General features: G+C 30.0%; 1 protein-coding gene across 4 annotated transcripts in view; it reads left to right on the top strand.

Moving 5' to 3' along the window:
• LOC122506379 overlaps positions 1-21024 on the top strand; it is a 219297-nt gene extending 198273 nt beyond the window's left edge. For all 4 annotated transcript variants that reach the window (XR_006301997.1, XM_043618514.1, XM_043618517.1 and 1 more), the window contains one exon: positions 20512-21024. Coding sequence is in view for 3 of the 4 variants with exons in the window: in XM_043618514.1 (XP_043474449.1) it covers positions 20512-20864 (353 nt within the window). In the remaining variant the exon portion in view is untranslated. The remainder of the gene's footprint in view (positions 1-20511) is intronic.
• Positions 21025-23625: the final 2601 nt, after the last annotated feature.

Here is a 23625-nt window from a genome sequence, read left to right as displayed (position 1 = left end):
GCCTTCACCCTTGAATCGTAAATGTCTATGTGGTCAATGTGTACAGTCTCAAAGGGTTTATTCCCCTTTGGGACTATTTTCACTTTTCCTTCAACCTTGCCTGAGGTCGGCGTAAACGCTATACACTTATAGCAACTTTTAATATGAGCTTCTATTTTACTTTGCATGTCTGGAAACCAATAGCTTTTTTCAAAGTTTCATACACTTTAGTAGTGCCTTGATGCCCCATATCATCATGATATCTAAACATAATACTTTTTTCCATGGAATTTGGCACCACAAACAACAGTATATTCCCTTTATCAAATTTTCTAAAAACTATACCATTTCGCAATTCAAAAAGTTTATCTTGTGTAACTTCAATTTTTTTCTTTAATTCCGCGATAAAATCATCTTTATTTTGTGCCACCAACAAATTGTGTTCAAGCGAATTATCATTTATAATCCTTACTCATTCCGATCTACTCAGTCCATCAACGTGTGTCATTCTCCTCCCCTCCCTATGTTCTGTGGTGTAGTCGAAACCCTGAAGCTCCAATACCCACCTCGAAATTCTCACGTTTATCTCTTTCTTTTTCAAGGCTAGCGTTAATGCATTGCAATCTGTCACGATTTTGAAAGAGATACCGTGCAGATAAATTCGAAACCTTCGCGAAGCGTAGACGATAGCGAGCATCTCTAGCTCAAAGCTATGGTAGCGGCTCTCAACTTCCGTGGTACGCTTCGAGAAGTAGAAAATGGGATGAAACTTAAGATCCCTCCCCCTCTGCATAAGGATCGCGCCAAAAATATTTTTTTTCTATTCTGTATCGAAAAAAACAGATACGTATTTTTTTATTTTTGTTTAATTGTCCAAATTTTTTCGAGTTATGAATTTTCGAAATTTTGGACTTGTAATTGTAGACCTATATTTAGTAGCTTATAAGTCCGAAATTATTCAGTTTAGGAAAAAGTTGTCAAAGAATGAAACTTTTAGTTTTCTTTCGACTTTTAAGAAATGTAAACAAAAAAATTTTTTGTTAATTTTTTAAAATTTTTTATTAAAAAATTTTTTTTTTTATAAACAAATTAATTTTTTTTAACTTTAGCCCGGATTTTTTTTATTTTTTTGAAATTTATTTATTCCTTATAATATATAGAAGATTTTTCAAAAAATCCCGAGGTGGGACTGATGTGTTGAATGAGTTTTAAAACATTTTCAAAAATCACTTGCAAGCATCACAGTGGGATTTTTTTACAATTAACTTTTTAAAACTGTCTACAATGTATAATTTTAATCTATTTGAGAGTTCTTTTTTTAAATTAAAGGATCTACGCTGTATAGACAATTTTAGAAGTTAATTGTAAAAAAAAATCTCACTGTGATGATTGCAAGTAATTTTTGAAAATGTTTTAAAACTCATTCAACACATCAGTCCCACCTCTGGATTTTTTGGAAAATCTTCTCTATATTATAAGGAATAAATAAATTTAAAAAAAATAAAAAAAAATCCGGGCTAAAGTTAAAAAAAATTAATTTGTTTATAAAAAAAAAAATTTTTTAAATAAAAAATTAAAAAAAAAATTTAAAAAAAATTTTTTGTTTACATTTCTTGAAAGTCGAAAGAAAACTAAAACTTTCATTCTGTGACAAATTTTTCCTAAACTCAATATTTTCGGACTTATAAGCTACTAAATATAGGTCTATAATTACAAGTCCAAAATTTCGAAAATTCATAACTCGAGAATTTGGACAATTAAACAAAAATAAAAAAATACGTATCTGTTTTTTTTCAATACAGAATAGAAAAAAAATATTTTTGGCCGATTTTAAGAGGTCGACTAAAATCCCACGTGGAATTGCCCATATATATATGTTTTTTTGGTTTTTTTCGAAAAAACAATCAGCTACGATTTTCGTAAATGAAAATTTGGAATCTTGCGCCGATTCCAGATAAAACTGCGTTAGCACAATTTTGACTCATTTTAGGTAAACCTAAAAGTGCTTGAAGACAACCGTGACTCCCTTTACATTCTGGGGCTCCGGAAAATTCAAAACCGCTTCACGATTCACGAACCTTTGAAAACGGGAAGGTGCCACCTTTAGCCCAAATGGCATACAGAGGAACTCAAATTGGCCCAAAGGTGTTACAAACGAGGTATATTTTCTAGACGATTCCGCCACCGAAATATGATGAAAATCGTCCTTCATGTCTAAACGTGAAAAATACTTTTTATTATGTAATACATCGAGCTGATCCTCGATTAGAGGCAACGGGTAGTTATCTTTCAATATTAATTTATTTAACGCACGAAAATCGATACATAAACGTATTTCACCATTTTTCTTTTTTACTAAGACTATTGGCGATGCATATTCCGAAGTACTGACTTTTATTTTTCCTAATCTAATCTATTCGTCTAGAATTTTTCTTAAAACTTGTTTCTCGGCAAACTATTATCGTCTAGGGCCAAACTGGAAGGGTTTTTTGTTCTTTCATAACAATGACTAACTCGGCTTCAACTTTTGATTTGTCTGGCCTTTCTGGAACCACATATTCGTCAAGAAATAATTTATTCAATTTAATTATGTCTTGAACGCTAATTTCCTCATTTATCTTAAGACATTCGTCCTAACCAGATGTGATTTCCTCTGCATCGATGTTGAGAATTTCCTGAATAGCCTCCTCAACATCTTCGCCTGAATCTATCAATCGGAAGCTGAATCTCTTAAAAGCGTCCCTCTTCAAGACAACGGGCAATTTCATCGTCGAATCTCCTACAACAAACAGTTCAAGTTCTTTCCACGATTCTCCGAATCTAACCCCACATTTAACCAATCCCAAAAATTTCAATTTTGAATCATTTACTCCTATATAATCTACATTTCTTTTTGTTATAGGTTGTATTAAATCTGGATTTACATATTTTTGCTTAATAAAACTTATGGGACTTCCACTATCTAAACGCGTTAACAATACAAGACCGAATATTTCATCATTTACCTGAAAATCATATTGCGCAGAACGCAGGAACTCGTCGTCTCCTCCCTCTTTTTCAATATTCGCCACCTCTACTCGTTTTTCCCCCACTGGACGTTGCTGCCTCTGAGTACAATCCTTGATCACGTGTTCTGATGATCCACACCGAAAGCACGTTCCCCTTGTACGCTCTGGTTGATCACAATCCGTTGACACATGCCCCCACTTACTACAATTGAAACACCGCACCTTAGGTCTTGTGTGGGTCTCCCTCTCCTTCTCTGGCTTGTCGGCTGGTTTGGCACTTCTGTTAGTTGGCACCTCTTCTTCAGTAACCTGACGTTTGGTAGAGAGGGAAATTTTTTCAAATGCCCTCAATAATTTTTCCGTTGATTCGAAACACTGGATCCTAGCTTGGTTGCGCAGTGCTGCATCTGGTATTCCATCCACAAAATAATCAATCCTTTCTGCCTCATCGATGGGGACTTGATTCGCAAGGATCGTCTTGTCATGGATGTATTCATTAAACGATTCGCCTCGCTTCCACTGCCTCTCTTCGAACTGTTTTCTCAACACCATTTTTGCTGGCCTCTGATTGAACATATTCTTTAACTCTTTCAATAAATTGATCGTTGTCATCTCGATATGCTCCGGACGGGAATGGAACCATGCTAAGGCTTTTCCTTTTAATTTGGAACAGATTAACACTCCCATGACGTCATCTTCGATTCCGTATGTTCTTTCCAATAATTTGGCTTGGCGGCTCCAGCATTCAAAATTTCCAGAGGTCCCATAGAATGCCCTAAGTAATTCTCCAATTGCAGAGATGTTAACTTTGTGAGAATCGCGACTGCTAGATAGGGACGCATGCCCAGCTGATCCCCTCCTTTGTGTTGCCAATCTCCGCCTCAATTCTGACAATCGGCGCGTTTCTACTTCCAGCTCTCGTATCTCATTTTCCAAAATGGCTAATTGTTCGTTTTCTTGAGAATTTTCCCCAGGTTGCGAATCAACCTGGATTTGCTCCAGCTCTCGTCTTGCCGTCTCCAACTGCTTGGCCAACTCCGCTCTCTCAGCCCTAATTGCCTTGATTTCATCTTCGTAACTCGAGGCTGATTTTTGTTTTTCGGCTACCGCTTTTAAAAATTCAATCTCCCGCTTAGCTGCTGCCAATTCCGCCATCAATGAATCATTCTATTTTACGAATCCCACTTCTGATTATTGTAATAGTCAGGATAGGCGAATAAACAAACACAACATATTATTTAAAAGGCCGTTACTTAATTTATATATATATATATACTAGGGGGGCTACGCGCGCCAACCCCCTATCTCTATTTTTATATTTATTTTAATTTTTACAAATTTAAAGTAATTTTTTCTTAATATCAATGCATCTTAATAAATTGCATATAATACATGACAAAATACACATAGATTTTGACGTAATGTAACAATCTTTATGGATCTTTTTTATATATATGTCAAAAATTAGATTAAACTTTGACATATATTTTGACCCATTTTAACCTATAGGTTAAAAAGGCGTCAAATTTTACATAGATTTTGACGTATCATAGATACGTTTATTGTCCTTTATTTTCCTTTTTTAAGTTGTAGTTTAATAAAAGTCAAATTACACATAGATTATGACGTAACTAAATGAGGGAGCAAAAATAAAACGTCAAAATTAGGTCAAAATGATAGGTGTAAGAGCAAACACAATTTTAAAATTACCTTACATTGTTAGGTCAGATGGCAAACTTCACCTCATCATTAAGTCTGCGCGCGGAAATTGTTTGACAAATTTTGACGTCTATGTCAAAGCTGCCCTCAAACTTGACCTAAATTTAGAGGGTAGCGGGAATTCTTTGTCAAATTTTGATGTGTAGGTCAAAACTGCCCTAAAAATTGACCTAAATTACAAGGGTAGCGGAAATTGTTTGTCAAACTTTCACGTCTAGGTCAAAACTGCCCTGAAAATTGACCTAAATTTTGAGGGTAGTGGAAAATGTTTGTCAATTTTTTATGCGTAGGTTAAAACTGCCCTTAAAATTGACCTAAATTTTGAGGGTAGCGGAAATTGTTTGTCAAATTTTGACGTCTAGGTCAAAATTGACCTAAATTTTGAGGGTAGCGGGAATTCTTTGTCAAATTTTGACGCCTAGGTCAAAACTGCGCTCAAAATTGACCTATATTGACGTAATGTGAGGCCGTTATTTATCCTCTTTTTGACCTACAGGTCAAAAAATAGGTCAAATTAGACATAGATTTTGACGTAATGTGAGGCCGTTATTTATCCTCTTTTTGACCTATAGGTCAAAAAATATGTCAATTTTGACATAAGTTTTGACGGACCCTTTGGGATAGGGCGCCCTTACAGAATCTTGAAACAGCGGCGGCGGCGGTGGCGATATTTTTTTGTAATATGGGTAGATATTATATATACAAGCAATACGCGACTAGCTGTTATTACGGTCGACACAGCTTTCACTCATATTCTGCTGATAAGCTATTTCGTGGCTTTTCGCCTTTCGTCGTGATTTAGATGTGTGACACATCTACACTCAAATCATTACAATAATATTTATTCGCCAAAATATAACTATCAAATAAACACAATTTAATAGCTTCAACAAGAGCATTGAAATTGATTTCTTCTGAATCAATTGACTTTTTTCCACTTGACATGTCCAAAAATACTAGAAAAAAAATTAAAACAACATTTAAATAGTATGCCTGCAAAGTCGTATTTTGTATGCCGCCCAGATGGGTGTTGACACCGTCCCACAACTGGTGATATGCTGTGTCTCACACCCAGAAATTGGCGCCATTTTGAATAAGGAAAATTAAATTATTTTCAACCGTAGATTGGAACAATGCAATATTGCATCACAGAATATAAGGAAAACACTAAAAGAAAATGCATTACATTTACCTTTTCCAATTAATTAACTTGGAAAAAAAGTACTTTGCATTTATTGAAAAAACGCTTTTTAGTCGATTATCACACACAGTGTTGGTATTTAACAAAAACAGTTTATATATCCGCTTCGGCGTACACGAAAAAGTTGGCTCATATAAAAAGAAATGTTTTTATATAAACCAATCGGCTTTTTAATATTGCTTGCTAAAAAAAATTGACTGTCTCACAACTGGAGGTGTCTCACAACTGGAGGTGTCTCACAACTGGAGACTCTCCCCTAATTATAGAACTTTTTATAATTATAATAATTCATAAATTTATGAACTATTTTAAGTAAATTTTGTTTCTGTTTATCCTAATTATAGAATTGTTACATTTGTTCGCAAGAAAAAAAATTTTACCTTGAACAGTAATAAGTTTCTTTAAAATAGAGAAATATTTTGGCTAATATATTGAAATTTGTCGTCAAATTCACTAATTTTTGAATTGGTAGAAATTTAATTTTTTTAAATAATGAATTATTTTCTTAAATTTTAATTAAACACTTTTGAAAATTTAATTTTTTTAAATATTATTATCGTAATATATTTTGCAAAATTTCAATTATTTGAATTATTTTTAATGAAATATTTGTAAAAATGAAATTTTTGAAAGTCAATTAAGTTTTGAAGTTTTTATGAAAATGTATCTTTTCCAAAATGTAAAATTTAGTTTTCTAGAATTTATACTACTTAAAATTTTTAGCAAAATTAATTATTTTTAACAACTACACGGAAAAAGTTTCGGGCGCGCAGCATTACCTACGCGTACGATTGCAGTGCTAAATGAAAGAACGCCGATGTTCTAAGAGTGAGATATCTGCGTTCTCATTGTGGGAGCTGTGGAGTCCCACAGAGATAAAGTGGAACTACCAAAGGCAGAGCCCAGAGCCCTCTGTATGTGGTGTAGAACAGCTTTTCTGTATACGTAATATATATATACTTGTCTAAAGTATATTCTTTCTCTGCTGTGGGATTCTGAGGCTCCAACTCGTGAGAGCGATTAGTTCCCACTCTTGTTCTCCTTATGCACCAGGGATAAGGTAGAACAGCATTACCATAGGTAATACGGATGCGCGCCCGAAATTTTTTCCGTGTAATTCTGAGAAAGTTCTTCGAATGTTAATAATTATTAAAAAATTTAATTACATAAATTGTGCCAAAAAAATTTAATTACTGTTAAAAATAAGAGAAAAATCAAAGATTTTGTTTTAAAAATTTATACTGATTATAAACTCTTTTATTTAAAAAAAAATCAAGGAAAGTTTAACGTTTTCAACAAATTTTGATAGTCAATAGATGTCAAAAACTTAAATGTTCGTGCATTTCTAGAAATTTCATATCTTTCTAGTAAAATATATCAAAATTGTAACAAAATTCTTTAATTTTACGATTTTTCTGAATTTTCTAAAAATTTTACTAAATTGACATTTAATATCTATTCTAATATTTATTATAGAAGATGGAGATATTATTGTTGATCAGAGTCAATATATTGTCATAGATGTTTATTAATTGTCAATGAACTGATCAGTATAAAACTTTGATACAATTATCGAGCTTTCGCCTCTACGAAGTGAGGCCTTTTCAAGAATATAACACTGTTAAAAACACGTGTTCAAAACTTTAAAACAGACATCCTCATTCCACATTTGATGTCAATACATTTATAAAAACATAAATAAAACAAAAACTGAATAAAAAGAATTACTGGGACAACTATAAACATCATTAAAAACATGTAAAAACAATTCATATGTTTTTTACATAAATAAATCACGTGCTGAAAACATGACATTACATGAGTGTTTTCAGCACGTGATTTATTTAATGTAAAAAACATGTGAATTGTTTTTAATGATGTTTATAGTTGTCCCAGTAATTGTTTTTATTCAGTTTTTGTTTTATTTATGTTTTTATAAATGTATTGACATCAAATGTGGAATGAGGATGTCTGTTTTAAAGTTTTGAACACGTGTTTTTAACAGTGTTATATTCTTGAAAAGGCCTCACTTCGTAGAGGCGAAAGCTCGATAATTGTATCAAAGTTTTATACTGATCAGTTCATTGACAATTAATAAACTCTAATATTTATTATTTAATTATTCATTAGTATTTATCTTTCATTATTATCAGCGCGCGAGAGCGCGGCGCGTCATTGTTTTACCGTGAAAGAAAATGTAATTTTTTATTTATTAATAATTTTAGTCCCACTTTGGGAAAAAACGTTTTCGATAGGAAAAAAACTCAGCTTTCTTTCTTAATGAAAATAAGTTTTAAAAAAATACCGATTTTACAGAAAAATAGAAATCAATTTTTAATTTTCAAGGTCAAAAAAAATTTTTTCTATTAAACCTAACATATCCATTTGAAAGTACACATAAAAACCATTCGAAAGCATATTTTATGGAATTCACATCTTTTTTTTAAAGAGAAATACAAGTCACCAAAGTATATAAAAATTACAGGATTACTTAAGCCCAAATTTTATTTATGTCATTAAAATCGTCCTGTTATTTAGTCAAATAAGAAATTTCGCCAACTTCAACATTTTTTAAATTTAATTCTACCCATTCAAAGCAATCTTCATTTATTATTTTAAATGCATGATAAAGCTAATCGAAATAATAATCGCAAAGGTGTTTTGTAATTATTTGGCAGTCATTTACGGTTGAAAAAAATTGTTTCGACAATGTGAAATTCAGGTCCTTCTTGGTTACTATACGATTTACTCCAGTATATTACGTAATTACTATACACTTTGACGTTAGGCGCACACGTAAACACACCACTAAGGCACCACATTTAACAACGCTACAAGTCAGTTCTGTAATTGCTTATCATTCGAATCTTACTAAGAACTAAAATGGTCGTTTCATCCGAGCAGAACAGAAAAGTTTTGTAACCGCTACAAATAAATAAAATTTCTGATTTTAAGATGGCGGAATCAAAATTTTGTAAAAGTAAATACATTATAGTAAAAAAAATCAAAATTTACACCAACATTCAAAAAATTTGCAAATTCGATTCAAAATGTATAGGGTGATGTGGGGTGATGTGCAACGTTTTTTTTCGTCGGACGATAAACATGTCAAATAATTAAATTATTAAATATTTCAAAATTGAATGAGTTAGATGCATTATAATAGAATATTTCTGCATTATTAGATTTTCAGAATTTTAAATTTATCCTACAAATTTTTCGCTTTTTCAAAAACGTCTGTTTTTGCATTTTCCAAAAAAGTTGGGGTGATGTGCAACACTAGTAAAATTGAGGTATGAAAATTTATTTAATTATTAATTTTAGGCTTTTTCAATGCAAACTAATCGAAATCTGCCAAAAAAAAATTTATTAAGGTATAGTTGACCTCTAAACAGTGAAAATTTGACTAAAGAAAAAAAACAATTTTTTTGCTTAATTTTTTATTTATTCATAACTGAATACGGAATATAATTAAAGGAAAATAACTAAGAATTTTTTATTCATCATATGAATCGCAGTTATGGCACGTAAAAAGTAGTTACGTCCACCCCAACAAAATGTGTTGCACACCACCCCAAATATGATATTTTGCCAAAAATGATTTGTACGCAATACAATGCAATGGAAACACAAAATATAAACAGATATTTAAAAACACTTAAAAACCCAACAATAAACACATTTTTATCTATAAAATAAATTAAAAACCTTCACGAAACGACTAGAAATGTAAAGCGCGAGAAATATTTCCTTCTCGAGAAATTTAAGTCAACTTACGTACAGCAAACCTAGCTGCGAGCTGTCTCGTGAGTTTTATATCAAAAACAAGCTACTGAGGACACAAACAAATAGCAATACTTGGCTCTGTTCAATATCGAACTGTAGATCAGAAATCGGCGGTGTTGCACATCCCCCCATGTTTCATATCACCCCACATCACCCTACTCGGGGGTTTCTGTAGTCGCTGATGATGAATCCGATGTCAGATTTTCAAAATGGCGGATCCAATATTGCGGACATTTTTTAAAAAGAATTTTGGATTTGCTTGAAACTTATCACTCGGAGGTTTTCGGGGTCGCTGATGACGAATCCGATGTTAGTATTTTAAAATCTAAATTGGCGGATCCAATATGGCGGACATTTTTTTTTAATTTTGGATTCGCTTGAAATTTATCACTCGGGGGTTTTCGGGGTCGCTGATAACAAATCCGATGCCAGTTTTTTAAAATTCAAAATGGCGGTCCAATATGCCATATCGTGGAGATCCACTTCACCCATGAACTTATTGGAAAGGTGAAATCCGTTAAGAAATTTCAATGGAATTTCATATGGAAATATGAAAAACAATTGAAGAACGAAACAACTTTATATAAGTGTATGCGTATGTTAACGATCGTAAAAGCATTAGAAGGTTAATTGTTGAATTAATAATTGTATTGTGGAAAGAATCTCGTGTTATTTTTATCATAAAAATAGAACAAACTTTACAAATGCCGGTTTCATAGAACAGCTATAAAGAGACAGCAAAAATTAAAATTCTATTGAAATTTCCTAACGCATTTCACCTTTCCAATAAATTCATGGGTGAAGTGGATCTCTACGATATGCCATATTGGATCCGCCATTTTGAATTTTGAAAAGCTCACATCGGATTCGTTATCAGTGACCCCAAAAACCTTCGAGTGACAAGTTTCAAGCGAATCGAAATTTTAAAAAAATGTTCGCCATATTAGATCCGCCATTTTGAATTTTGAAAAACTGACATCGGAATCGTCATTAGCGACCCCGAAAACCCCCGAGTGATAAATTTCAAGCGAATCCAAATTTTTTTTAAATGTCCGCCATATTGAATCCGCCATTTTAAATTTTGAAATACTGACATCGGAATCGTCATCAGCGACCCCGAAAACCCCCGAGTGACAAGTTTCAAGCGAATCCAAAATTCTTTTCAAAAAATGTCCGCCATATTGGATCCACCATTTTGAATTTTGAAAGTCTGACATCGGATTCGTCATCAGCGACCCCAAAAAACCCCGAGTATATATTTTGAATCGAATTTGCAAACTTTTTGAATGTTGGTGTAAATTTTGATTTTTTTTACTACAATACATTTACTTTTTCAAAATTTTGATTTTGATTATATTTTGAAAGTACAACTATTTTGCCCACCAATAGCATACTTAAGAAAGGTTTAAAAAAATTTTTTAGATCTGAAAACAAATATTTTTTAAAAAATGTACTTATTTTTTGGGGTTTTTTTTTAATAGCCGCCATATTGGATTTTGTGTTGATCGAATCGCTATTTTAACCCCAGAATCTGAAAGAGCGACCCCAAAAACCCCCTACATCTCATTACTGCTAAATTTTATTGTCTATAAATAGTTCAAATTGTGTATTGAAGTCTAAGTAAAAATTTAGGTCATTTGGGCGTTAATTGGATAAACAAATATTATAGCGTAAATCTCATTTAAAAATTATTAATTCGGTAATTTATGGAAATTTATAGAAATTACGCGATAATTCATAAAAATATGTAAAGCATAAATTATCATTAAAAGTTTAGAATTTGGTAATTTATGGAAATTTATAGAAAGTTGTGCGGCAATGAACATTAAATTATTGAAAAATTACAAGGAAAGAAATCTGTTGTTATTAGTGCATGCCGTACTAAAAGCGCATACACACCACCATGCTTAAGTTGCAAGAAATCCATGCTGATTTTTCATGGATTTGAGCAACTGTGGCACAAGTGGGCACAAGCTGTGCAAAGTTAGCACCGGCCTTTGCAAAATTAGGTACAGACGTCTATGCAAAAAGCAAATTAACATGTTTCTAGCATTATTCGTAACATATTTCTCTCCTTGTAATAATTAAGAAAACTAATTTCGGAAATATGTGGAAATTTATGCGGTAATTTATAGAAATTTATGCTTTAATTTATAGAAATTAATATTATTACTCATTATTTACCTGAACTTAAAATCTTCCTTACACTTATGAGTGCTTCAGTGACACAGTTCAATACAGAAAATCCTTACTATAAAAAAGTGAACCATTATTCAATTTATTGCAAATATATTATGATTTGACCATGACGATTCTGTGATTCCCTATACAACTTTCATGTTTGTAACACATATAAAACAAATAAAAATTTTTTTAAATTAATTTCTCTTTTAGTAATTTACTTAGGAAAGTTTATTGCTGCTTCTTATGAATGTTAAGTAATTTTTCTATTTGATTTTTTATGTAAATTATGCAATTTTACAAAGTGATTTTACCATGACGCGAAAACTGGGGACAAGAAATAACTACAAAAATATTAAAAAATAAATTTTTCTTCTTACAAGTGTTTTGTTTTTTTTAATTCTACCAACTTAGGCAATAAGAACATGTCAATATTCATTATATTTATTATTATATTTTACTGAAAAAATTAAATTTCATATATAAAATGGTAGTAGGGACTGATTACACCATGATGTTTTGGCACCTTAAAACAGATTTTTAAGATGAATGAACTTGATTTTATAAATACAAAATTGTAATAAAAATATTTAAAAATTAAATATACTTGTCGTTAATGCTTCCTCCACGAGGAAGCAAATTTTTTTGCTGATCGTAAAGAGGAAGCAAAATGTTCATGTAATGAACATCTGGATTCACAATTTATTTATTTTGTCGTCCGCCATTTTGAATTTTGAAAAACTAATGTCAGATTTGTAATCAGCGACCCTAAAAACCCCCGAGTAACAAGTTTCAAGCATTTGCCTAAAACTTGTTACTTGTTACTTATTATTATTTTTGCTTTTTAGACTTTTGGCAAAAAATCGGGTTTTCTGTCGCACTGTGCATCGTCGCAATCACCTATTTTGCTCCTTTAATACGAAAATAACTATTATTAATCTGTTAGAAGAAATAGATTTTTGAATCCAATATTAGTAAGTTTGATTATTATTTTTTATTAATTTAATACCAAGAAAATTAATTTGATTATTGGTTTCTAATTCGTAAGTAAACTTTAAATTAATATTAAAAAATTAAAAGTATTAATAAAAGTGAAAAAACCGGTGTACAATAATATTTTTTTAACTAAACGTAAACAATCAGTTTACAAGTCATCCATAACAACGTTTGCAAACTACAATGATATCGGTGAACCCATCGGAGTACCATGTATTTGTTTATATATCTTTTCATTAAAACTAAAAACGATGATACAAACATTGTTGATTATTCCGTACACCAAAATTAAACTCGTTTTTTATACAAAGATATATGGGGAACAAATATGATTGATTTAAAGTAATATATGCGAATCAAGAAAGTTCGTAAATATGACCCGTAATCACGTTCGCTAAAATTTTCCCCAAATTTACAATTGAAAATAAAAATGTGTACCGAATTTTAGCCCAATAGGTGACGATATGTAGAAATTCAGTATGGGGACAGGGTCATTTTTTGACATTTTTTCGAAAAAATTAAATTTCATTCTCTCCTAGTTCGCAAATATGATCTACAATCAGGTTCGCTATATTTTTCCCGTAATCTACACGTAGAAATGAGTATGTGTACCGAACTTTAGCTCACTAGGTCATGATTTGTAGAAGTTTAGGTGGGGGGACAGGGTCATTTGTCGTCATTTTTTCTGAAAAAATCGATTTCATTCAGTGCTAATTTGTAACCATGACTTTCAATCGGGTAGAAGTTAAGGGGGGGACAGCTTATTCCGAATGTCTGGGACGGACACACGAGTGATTTCATAACACAGGTTTACAAATTAAAAACTTTTTTTGCCAATCGAACAAAACAATTTTTTTTGAATAGTAGGTGTTTTTTGAGTAAGAAAATCATAGTTTTCATTTTTTTCCCTCGTGCAGTTTTTCTGTAGCTACAAATTTTGCATTTTCGAGGTGCGACGCCACTTAAACTTACCTGTAGGAAAATTAGCTTGTCAAAATATAATAAATGAGGTATCATTGGAAAGGTTATTAAATTACCTTTCGATCCATAGATCACAGAATAAAATTCAACAAAAATTGAGAGAGTTGCAGTCGATTAAAGATGAAATTTCATGACAATTTTGATGATTTTTAGACATTTGAGTAACTTCTACTATTTTTTTCTACATCAAACAGGAAAGAATGTTTAGGTTTTAATTTTTTTTATTGATAGACTATATCATTACACAAATTTTGAGCCCTTGTGGACCTCGATTGGATTAAAAATGACAATTCTACACTAAATTTAGTGAACGAAACTACATTCTTCATTTTTAGTATCACTTAAACATTTGCAGCAAAAATTGAAGTAATAAAATTTAGTTAAGCTCTAAAGTTACTAAAATCACTAATAAAGGATTTCTGAAATCGTAGATTTCGAATCCAATGTTAGTTTTCTAAATTTCAAAATGGCGGATCCAATATGGCGGACAAGTTTTTAAAAATCGATTAAATTCGTCTTAAATTCGTTACTCGGGGGTTTTCGGGGTCGCTGATTACGAATCTGATGTCGGATTTCGAAAATTAAAAAGGATGGATTCATAATGGTGAACGAGTTTTTTAAAATCCATCGAATTCGCACCTATTGGATCCGCCATTTTTAATTTTTGAAATCTGACATCAGATTCGTAATCAGCGACCCCGAAAACCCCTGAGTAACGAATTTAAGACGAATTTAATCGATTTTTAAAAACTTATCCGCCATATTGGATCCGCCATTTTGAAATTTAGAAAACTAACATTGGATTCGAAATCTACGATTTCAGAAATCCTTTGTTAGTGATTTTAGTAACTTTAGAGCTTAACTAAATTTTATTACTGATAATAATATTTAGAGGCCTTTTACGGTTTTAAAGATGTTCGTTTATTACAAATAAATTGCTATAAATTGCTACAAGTTTCGACTTAATTAAGTCCTCATCAGGTAAATTTTAAATCTTAAAACAAACATAAGCAAATGAAAAACACATCTGTAATGAAAATCATTATAAGATATTAATTGTCACCAAAGAGAAAAAATTTGAAAAAATTTTGAAAAAACAAATTTAAAAATTTCCCAAAAACTATGATGGTAAAAAACATTCATGGTAAAAGCCATTATATTAAAAATCATGGTGAACGTTACAATGTTCACCATGTGAGAAACATTCAAATTTTTAGGTTAATTTAAAAAACCTCCACAGATTAAGTTTAAAAATGATAAAGTAGGAATTATATATATCATATATAATATATTACGTTAAGCGGGAATTTAATTTAATTTAAATTTAAAAAATATATTTATTTTAATTTATTTATTTTTAATGTAAAGATTGTATTAATGGAAAATAAATTTTACTTAGTTTATCAATATCTGTATAAAAATTAACATGATTAGATTTGTTATTTTGAATATGTAACATTTCTAGATGTTTTCTTTTAAATTCGTTAGTTTCTGTATCCAAAATTTTTACATTTTTGAAATCAAAAGAATGAGTAGAAACCAGAGAGTAAAACATCAAAACATTTCATGAGTAAAACATGAGTAGACAAACCAGTATTTTTTAATTTACCAATTATGTCTCTTTCATGCTCTTTGATTCTATTAAATACGTGTCTTTTAGTTTCGCCAATGTAATCCTTCAAACAATTCCCACATTGAATTTTATAAACACAATTAACGTGATCAAAAACAGAAAGCCTGTCCTTAAAATTATGTTGAAAGATATTATTATATAAAGTATGATCAATAGAAAATATTAAATTATATTTAAAATTCCTTTGAAAAGTTCTCTTTAGTATACAATCAAAACCTTGTACATATGGGAAAACGAAAAAATGCTTTGGTATAGAATCATCATTATTCGAAAAATAATGTTTTGGATTAATAATTTTTTTATAACGTGAATTTATTTTATCATCTAATAATTTTAATGGAAAACCATTTTCTAAAAGCGTATTTTTAATAAATATTAAATTATCCTTATGAAAAGATGGATGAGATAATTTAATTGCTCTATCAACAAGAGAGTAAATAACACCAATTTTTTGCGATAAAGGATGTTGTGATGCAAAATTAATATAACGTCCAGACCAAGTACTTTTTCGGTACCAGTTAGTCTTTAAGCTATTATTTTCAACTATAAGTGATAAATCCAAAAAATTAATTATATTATTTTTCCAATATTCTAAAGTGAATTTTAAATTTTTATTAACATTATTAAATTTAGTTAAAATTTCCTGAATTTTGCTTGATGGAGCACAAATAAGGATATCATCTATATATCTAAAATAAAAAAATGATTTTAAAATTGAAAAATTCAAGAATTTCGTCCTCTAAATCTTCCATTACCAAATTTGCAGCACTAGATGAAATTGGAGATCCCATGGGTAAACCAAAGATTTGTTTATAAAATTTATTATTATAAGTACAATAAGACGATGATAAACAAAAATCTAAAGCCTTAATAAATTCGTCTTTAGAAGGCTTTAGAAGGCTTTAGATTTTTGTTTATCATCGTCTTATTGTACTTATAATAATGAATTTTATAAACAAATCTTTGGTTTACCCATGGGATCTCCAATTTCATCTAGTGCTGTAAATTTGGTAATGGAAGATTTAGAGGACGAAATTCTTGAATTTTTCAATTTTAAAATCATTTTTTTATTTTAGATATATAGATGATATCCTTATTTGTGCTCCATCAAGCAAAATTCAGGAAATTTTAACTAAATTTAATAATGTTAATAAAAATTTAAAATTCACTTTAGAATATTGGAAAAATAATATAATTAATTTTTTGGATTTATCACTTATAGTTGAAAATAATAGCTTAAAGACTAACTGGTACCGAAAAAGTACTTGGTCTGGACGTTATATTAATTTTGCATCACAACATCCTTTATCGCAAAAAATTGGTGTTATTTACTCTCTGGTTGATAGAGCAATTAAATTATCTCATCCATCTTTTCATAAGGATAATTTACTATTTATTAAAAATACGCTTTTAGAAAATGGTTTTCCATTAAAATTATTAGATGATAAAATAAATTCACGTTATAAAAAAATTATTAATCCAAAACATTATTTTTCGAATAATGATGATTCTATACCAAAGCATTTTTTCGTTTTCCCATATGTACAAGGTTTTGATTGTATACTAAAGAGAACTTTTCAAAGGAATTTTAAATATAATTTAATATTTTCTATTGATCATACTTTATATAATAATATCTTTCAACATAATTTTAAGGACAGGCTTTCTGTTTTTGATCACGTTAATTGTGTTTATAAAATTCAAGGTGGGAATTGTTTGAAGGATTACATTGGCGAAACTAAAAGACACGTATTTAATAGAATCAAAGAGCATGAAAGAGACATAATTGGTAAATTAAAAAATACTGGTTTGTCTACTCATGTTTATGATACTAAACATTCTTTTGATTTCAAAAATTTAAAAATTTTGGATACAGAAACTAACGAATTTAAAAGAAAACATCTAGAAATGTTACATATTCAAAATAACAAATCTAATCATGTTAATTTTTATACAGATATTGATAAACTAAGTAAAATTTATTTTCCATTAATACAATCTTTACATTAAAAATAAATAAATTAAAATAAATATATTTTTTAAATTTAAATTAAATTAAATTCCCGCTTAACGTAATATATTATATATGATATATATAATTCCTACTTTATCATTTTTAAATTTAATCTGTGGAGGTTTTTTAGATTAACCTAAAAATTTGAATGTTTCTCACATGGTGATCATTGTAACGTTCACCATGATTTTTAATATAATGGCTTTTACCATGAATGTTTTTACCATGGACTTTTTTACCATCATGGTTTTTGGGAAATTTTTAAATTTTAACCTTTTGTTATATGATTATTAATGTGATTGAACACAAGGTGAGTTTTTTCTTTTTTAAGATTTAAAATTTGCCTGATGAGGACTTAATTAAGTCGAAACTTGTAGCAATTTATAACAATTTATTTGTAATAAACGAACATCTTTAAAACCGTAAAAGGCCTCTAAATATTATTATCAATATTCTTATAAAACGGTTCTTAAACAATTTTATTAAATTTTATTACTTCAATTTTTGCTGCAAATGTTTAAGGGATACTAAAAATGAAGAATGTATTTTCGTTCACTAAATTTAGTGTAGAATTGTCATTTTTAATCCAATCGAGGTCCACAAGGGCTCAAAATTTGTGTAATGATATAGTCTATCAATAAAAATATTAAAACCTAAACATTCTTTCCTGTTTGGTGTAGAAAAAAATAGTAGAAGTTACTCAAATGTCTAAAAATCATCAAAATTGTCATGAAATTTCATCTTTAATCAACTGTAACTCTCTCAATTTTTGTTGAATTTTATTCTGTGACCTATGGATCGAAAGGTAATTTAATAACCTTTCCAATAATACCTCATTTATTATATTTTGAGAAGCTAATTTTCCTACAGGTAAGTTTAAGTGGCGTCGCACCTCGAAAATGCAAAATTGGAAGCTACAGAAAAACTGCACGAGGGAAAAAAATTAAAACTATGATTTTCTTACTCAAAAAACACCTACTATTCGAAAAAAAATTGTTTTGTTCGATTGACAATTTCACTGTAAACCAGTGTAAGGGTTCTGTCAGTACACCTACGGTATATACTCGGGTTATACTCGGGGATTTTCGGGGTCGCTGATTACGAATCCGTTTTCAGATTTTAAAAATTCAAAATGGCGGATCCAATACGGCGAGAGAAATGTTCTAAAAATTATCCCACTCACTTGAAGCTTTTTACTCGGGGGTTTTCAGGGTCGCTGATTACGAAAATAATTTTATATTTTAAAAATTCAAAATGGCGGATCCTATATAGCGGACGACAATTTAAAAAATTCATCGGATTCACTTAAAACTTGTTACTCAGGGATTTTCGGGGTCGCTGATTACGAATCCGATTTCAGATTTTAAAAATTAAAAATGGCGGATCCAATTAAATAGCGGACGACATTTTTACAAACTCGTCCGATTCATTTAAAACTTGTTACTCGGCGGTTTTCGGGGTCGCTGATTACGAATCTAGGATAAGATTTTTAAAATACAATGTGGCGTTTCGAATATGGCTGGCGCCATTTTAATAAAATTATCAGAGTTACTTAAAAGTTGTTACTTGGGATTTATTTATGTCGTAGATTTAAAATGTAATATCAGTTTTAAAAATGGCAGATCCAATATAAGAACAAACAAAAAAGTATAAAAAAACAAAATAAATAAAGAAGTGTAAAATCCGACCGCATACCTCCACATGGTAAACTCTAAGGTCGTAAGTAATGTAGTATACTTAACAGCTGACTGCGGGGGAAAATTTTGTATTTATTATCGTTTCAAAAGTTTTTTGTAATCAGCGAAAACCCTCTAGTAACGAGTTTCAAATGAATCCGATAAATTTTAGAACATTTCATTCGCCATATTGGATCCGCTATTTTGAATTTTCAAAATCTAAAATCGGGTTCGTAATCAGCGACCCCGAAAACTTCCGAGTAAAAAGTTTTAAGTAAATCCGATGAATTTTAGAAAATTTCGTCCGCTATATAGGATCCGCCATTTTGAATTTTTAAAATATAAAATCGGTTTCGTAATCAGCGACCCTGAAAACCTCCGAGTAAAAAGTTTCAAGTGAATCCGATGAATTTTAGGAAATGATGTCCGCCATATTGGAACCACCATTTTGAATTTTCAAAATCTGATATCGGATTCGTAATCAGCCACCCCGAAAACCCCTGAGTAACAAGTTTCAAGTGAATTCAGTCGATTTTGAGTTTTCATGTCCGCCATATTGGATCCGCCATTTTGAATTTTCAAAATCTGATATCGGATGCGTAATCAGCGACTTCAAATACAATAGTATGCTCGTTTGCGCAAATTTTAGTTTTCTAAAAAGTTGTCGACATTTTGACCCCACTTATGAGTTTTTGGTCTTGACTGCGAAGGGGTTAAAGGGAAAGAAGATGTTCAATTTCTCAATAATATTTATTTTCCTTTACTTAGCAAGGTGAAGCGATGTTTATTATTCACAATATTTTGATTAAAGGTTATTGTCTCCTAACATTGACTAATCACTTACGATGTTTAAGTCTGTGATTTTTAATTTTACAATTTATTTATTTTTTTGATTTATTGACAAATTAATTTTATTTAGTTAAATATTTAGAAACGTTGTAAAAAACAAATTTATGTTTTATTTACATAACTGTCTTGCAAGAATCGAAAAAATTATTTTTGTTTTACAATAAAATATTTATGAAAGAATTAAGTAAGAAATTGAATCAAAAGTTAATTTTAATTCTAATGCGCTGTTAATAAATTCCTATAAACATTTTGAAAAATTTTTGTTATATTTAACAAGTTTGTTAACAATCGTATTAGAAATGTTATGCCATTGATGGAGGATTAAATACATTCACATTATTGCCTGCTTCTATGGTAAATTTTGTTGTGTAAAAGTACCTTTTAACTGATTCGAATTGAGAGAGTATAAAAGAAAACACTTGTTACTAAAAGCACAGCTAAAATTTTTATATGGTAGAAGTAACATGGTCAAAACTTTTCTGTTTCAGCATCAGGGCTTAGTGTGAGTGCAGATTCCATTAAAAGGTCATGTATTCGAAAAGCATCATCTAAAGAAAAGTGTAATCTTCATAGAAGTTCATCACGAAAAAACAAAGAAAATGGTGTGAAAATTCGAACTATAGAGAGCAAATCTCATTCTTTAGAAACTATAAAATTAAATTCACCTAGTCTATTGATAAATCAACAATTAGATGATACTACCAGAAACGCATCTAATACAAGTACAACAGAGAAAAATTGTAATTCTTTAGAACGAAATATTTCTGTAGGTCCCCATGATTGTACAGAAATAGATATACAAACATTTCATGTCACTTTAACATACAAACCACGCATTTGAAACGACGTAGAAGAAATAACAAGACAATAAATAATCTTTCTGTTATGTCATTTGTATTTTTTACAATGAATATCCTAAAATTGATAATAATATTAATCATCAGTTGTGATTTACAGAGTAATACACGGTGCGCCATAACCCGACCCAACCCAAAAGTCCTTGCCCGGTAAACATTTTTTTCCGTGAAAGTATATGGAAAATAGAAAATTTTCTCACAAAAATCAAAATAATCTGTGGAGTCTTTTTTGAGAACGGCCCTTTTGAATATTTTTAAAATCAAAATATAATTACTTTCAAATATTGCTTCCTGATAGAGGAAGGAAATAGAGGAAATATCCTGATAGAGGATATCAAAAAATGACAATCGAAAATTTTGCCAATATAAATTGGCAAAATTTTCGATTGTCATTTTTTGACATATTTTAATGTAATTGTAGATCTCCCCGGGGACATAAAATAAGAGTATTTTTAGTCCGATTTATAAAGTTTAACTATTTCTTTTTTGCATTTTTAATTTTGCAAAAAAACGTCTTTTGGCCATAACTTTAAAAAATGTTAGGACTCCTATAAATGATTTTTTAGTTTTGTAGAGTTTTTCAGACGCATCTTTTGAGCCCTCATTGAACATCTTTTGTCCATATTAGCCGGAGATATTAAATTTTTAAAAATCTAAAATTTTGGAAAATAAGACTTTTTGAAGCCATTTCTAAAAGGAAATACATAAAAAAACATAGAAACGGTTAGAAAGCTTATTAAATTTTGCGTAAAATAAGCCATATTTAAAATCATTTGATTAACTACTTTTTGAGTTGTAAAGTGAGAAAAAAATACAAAAAAATTATCAAATTTTCTCATTTTGGTCTCTTGACTTCAACTTTTTTAAAAATCTAGAAAAATATAGATACATTTTGTTTAAAAACACAGAAATCTTTGTTAGAATTTCAGCTTTAAAATAAGTGTTAGAAAATTAAAAAATGTTAATCCGTCATCGATTTATCATTAAAAATATGAAGCCGTGTTGCTCTGGATCTGCGCCTGAAACTATAATACAATAATACATTTCTATTTGCTACTATCATTTCTAGAAATATATATTTTATATGGCGAAAATATTCAAAGGGATCGTTCTCAAAAACGGCTTCACAGATTATTTTGATTTTTGTCAGAAGTTTCCATTTTCCATATACTTTCACGGAAAAAATTTCTTTTTTACTGGGCAAGGACTTTTAAGTTGGGTCTAGTTAAGGCGCACCGAGAATAGTAATTTGATTGTGGTTAATCCATTTTACTTATGAAGAGATAGAATTTATTCTTTATAAGGCTGAGAATTATTTATTAAATCGTAAATACTCGAAAATAATTAAAATTACAGAATGGCCCATATGAGGCATTTTAAGTGAAATGTCCTAAGTTGAAATTTCAACTTCTTGAAAAAAATTGAAACTCGAGGAATTTGTTGTTCTATCAAGTAGAAATGTGACCCAATAAATATTTTTGATTTTTTCGAAAAATTGGAGGGGGTAGAGGGGGGTAAATTTGACCAATTTTGCCAACATCGGCTACTTTGTGAATTTTTTCTGAACATACTTGTAATGGGAAAAAATTTTTAGAATATGTTTCTGAAAGTTTTTTTCGTCCTCTTTCCAATGGTGTATTTTATTTTTTAATATTTTAAAAATTTACCCTAATTTTTGATAATTTATATTTAATTTTCAATTTCCCAAAAATCGGTCCGCTTTTTTTGAAAATAATTTATTGCAAACGAAAGCTGAGGTTTTTTCCTATCGGCATGTAAATTTTCAGAATGCCCTTTTTTTGTTTTTGAGTTATTAAATTTCAAAGAATAAATTGCGTCCCGGGCGCCTCGTATCACGCCGGTTGCCACGCGGCTCAGTGCAACCGCGACGCAGCGCGCTGCAATTTATTCTTTGAAATTTAATAACTCAAAAACAAAAAAAGGGCATTCTGAAAATTTACATGCCGATAGGAAAAAACCTCAGCTTTTGTTTGCAATAAATTATTTTCAAAAAAAGCGGACCGATTTTTGGGAAATTGAAAATTAAATATAAATTATCAAAAATTAGGGTAAATTTTTAAAATATTAAAAAATAAAATACACCATTGGAAAGAGGACGAAAAAAACTTTCAGAAACATATTCTAAAAATTTTTTCCCATTACAAGTATGTTCAGAAAAAATTCACAAAGTAGCCGATGTTGGCAAAATTGGTCAAATTTACCCCCCTCTACCCCCTCCAATTTTTCGAAAAAATCAAAAATATTTATTGGGTCACATTTCTACTTGATAGAACAACAAATTCCTCGAGTTTCAATTTTTTTCAAGAAGTTGAAATTTCAACTTAGGACATTTCACGTAAAATGCCTCATATGTAAAAAAAATGTTAAGCGGTGTATGAGTATTTATGTAAGACCTAATTTTATTTAAAATAAACGAAAAATTTTATTTTATCTTCGCATCAATAACTGACTGTAAATTCTACTAGAATTCATTTGAGAAGAAAACTTTTTAAATTACTGTACTTTTGGTTCCTCATAAGGAAAGATCGTATTTTTAACAATTTTTTAGAAATGGAATATATGTTTCGTTTTTATTAAAAATGCATATTCACAGTTTTAAACAAATATCTGGATATGTGTGCTTGAGTGTAAGGATGTATGTGACACAAACTTCTGACGTTAAATTATTTTGATGAATGGTTACAGTCGTTCTTCTAAAACACATTAGGATTGCGTATTCATAAA

The sequence above is a fragment of the Leptopilina heterotoma genome, unplaced genomic scaffold, assembly GCF_015476425.1.
Source record: "Leptopilina heterotoma isolate Lh14 unplaced genomic scaffold, ASM1547642v1 Lhet_413, whole genome shotgun sequence".
NCBI classification, from domain to species: Eukaryota; Metazoa; Arthropoda; class Insecta; order Hymenoptera; family Figitidae; genus Leptopilina; species Leptopilina heterotoma.
Note: the sequence above shows the minus strand (reverse complement) of the source record. Positions and strands in the feature narration are given on the sequence as shown.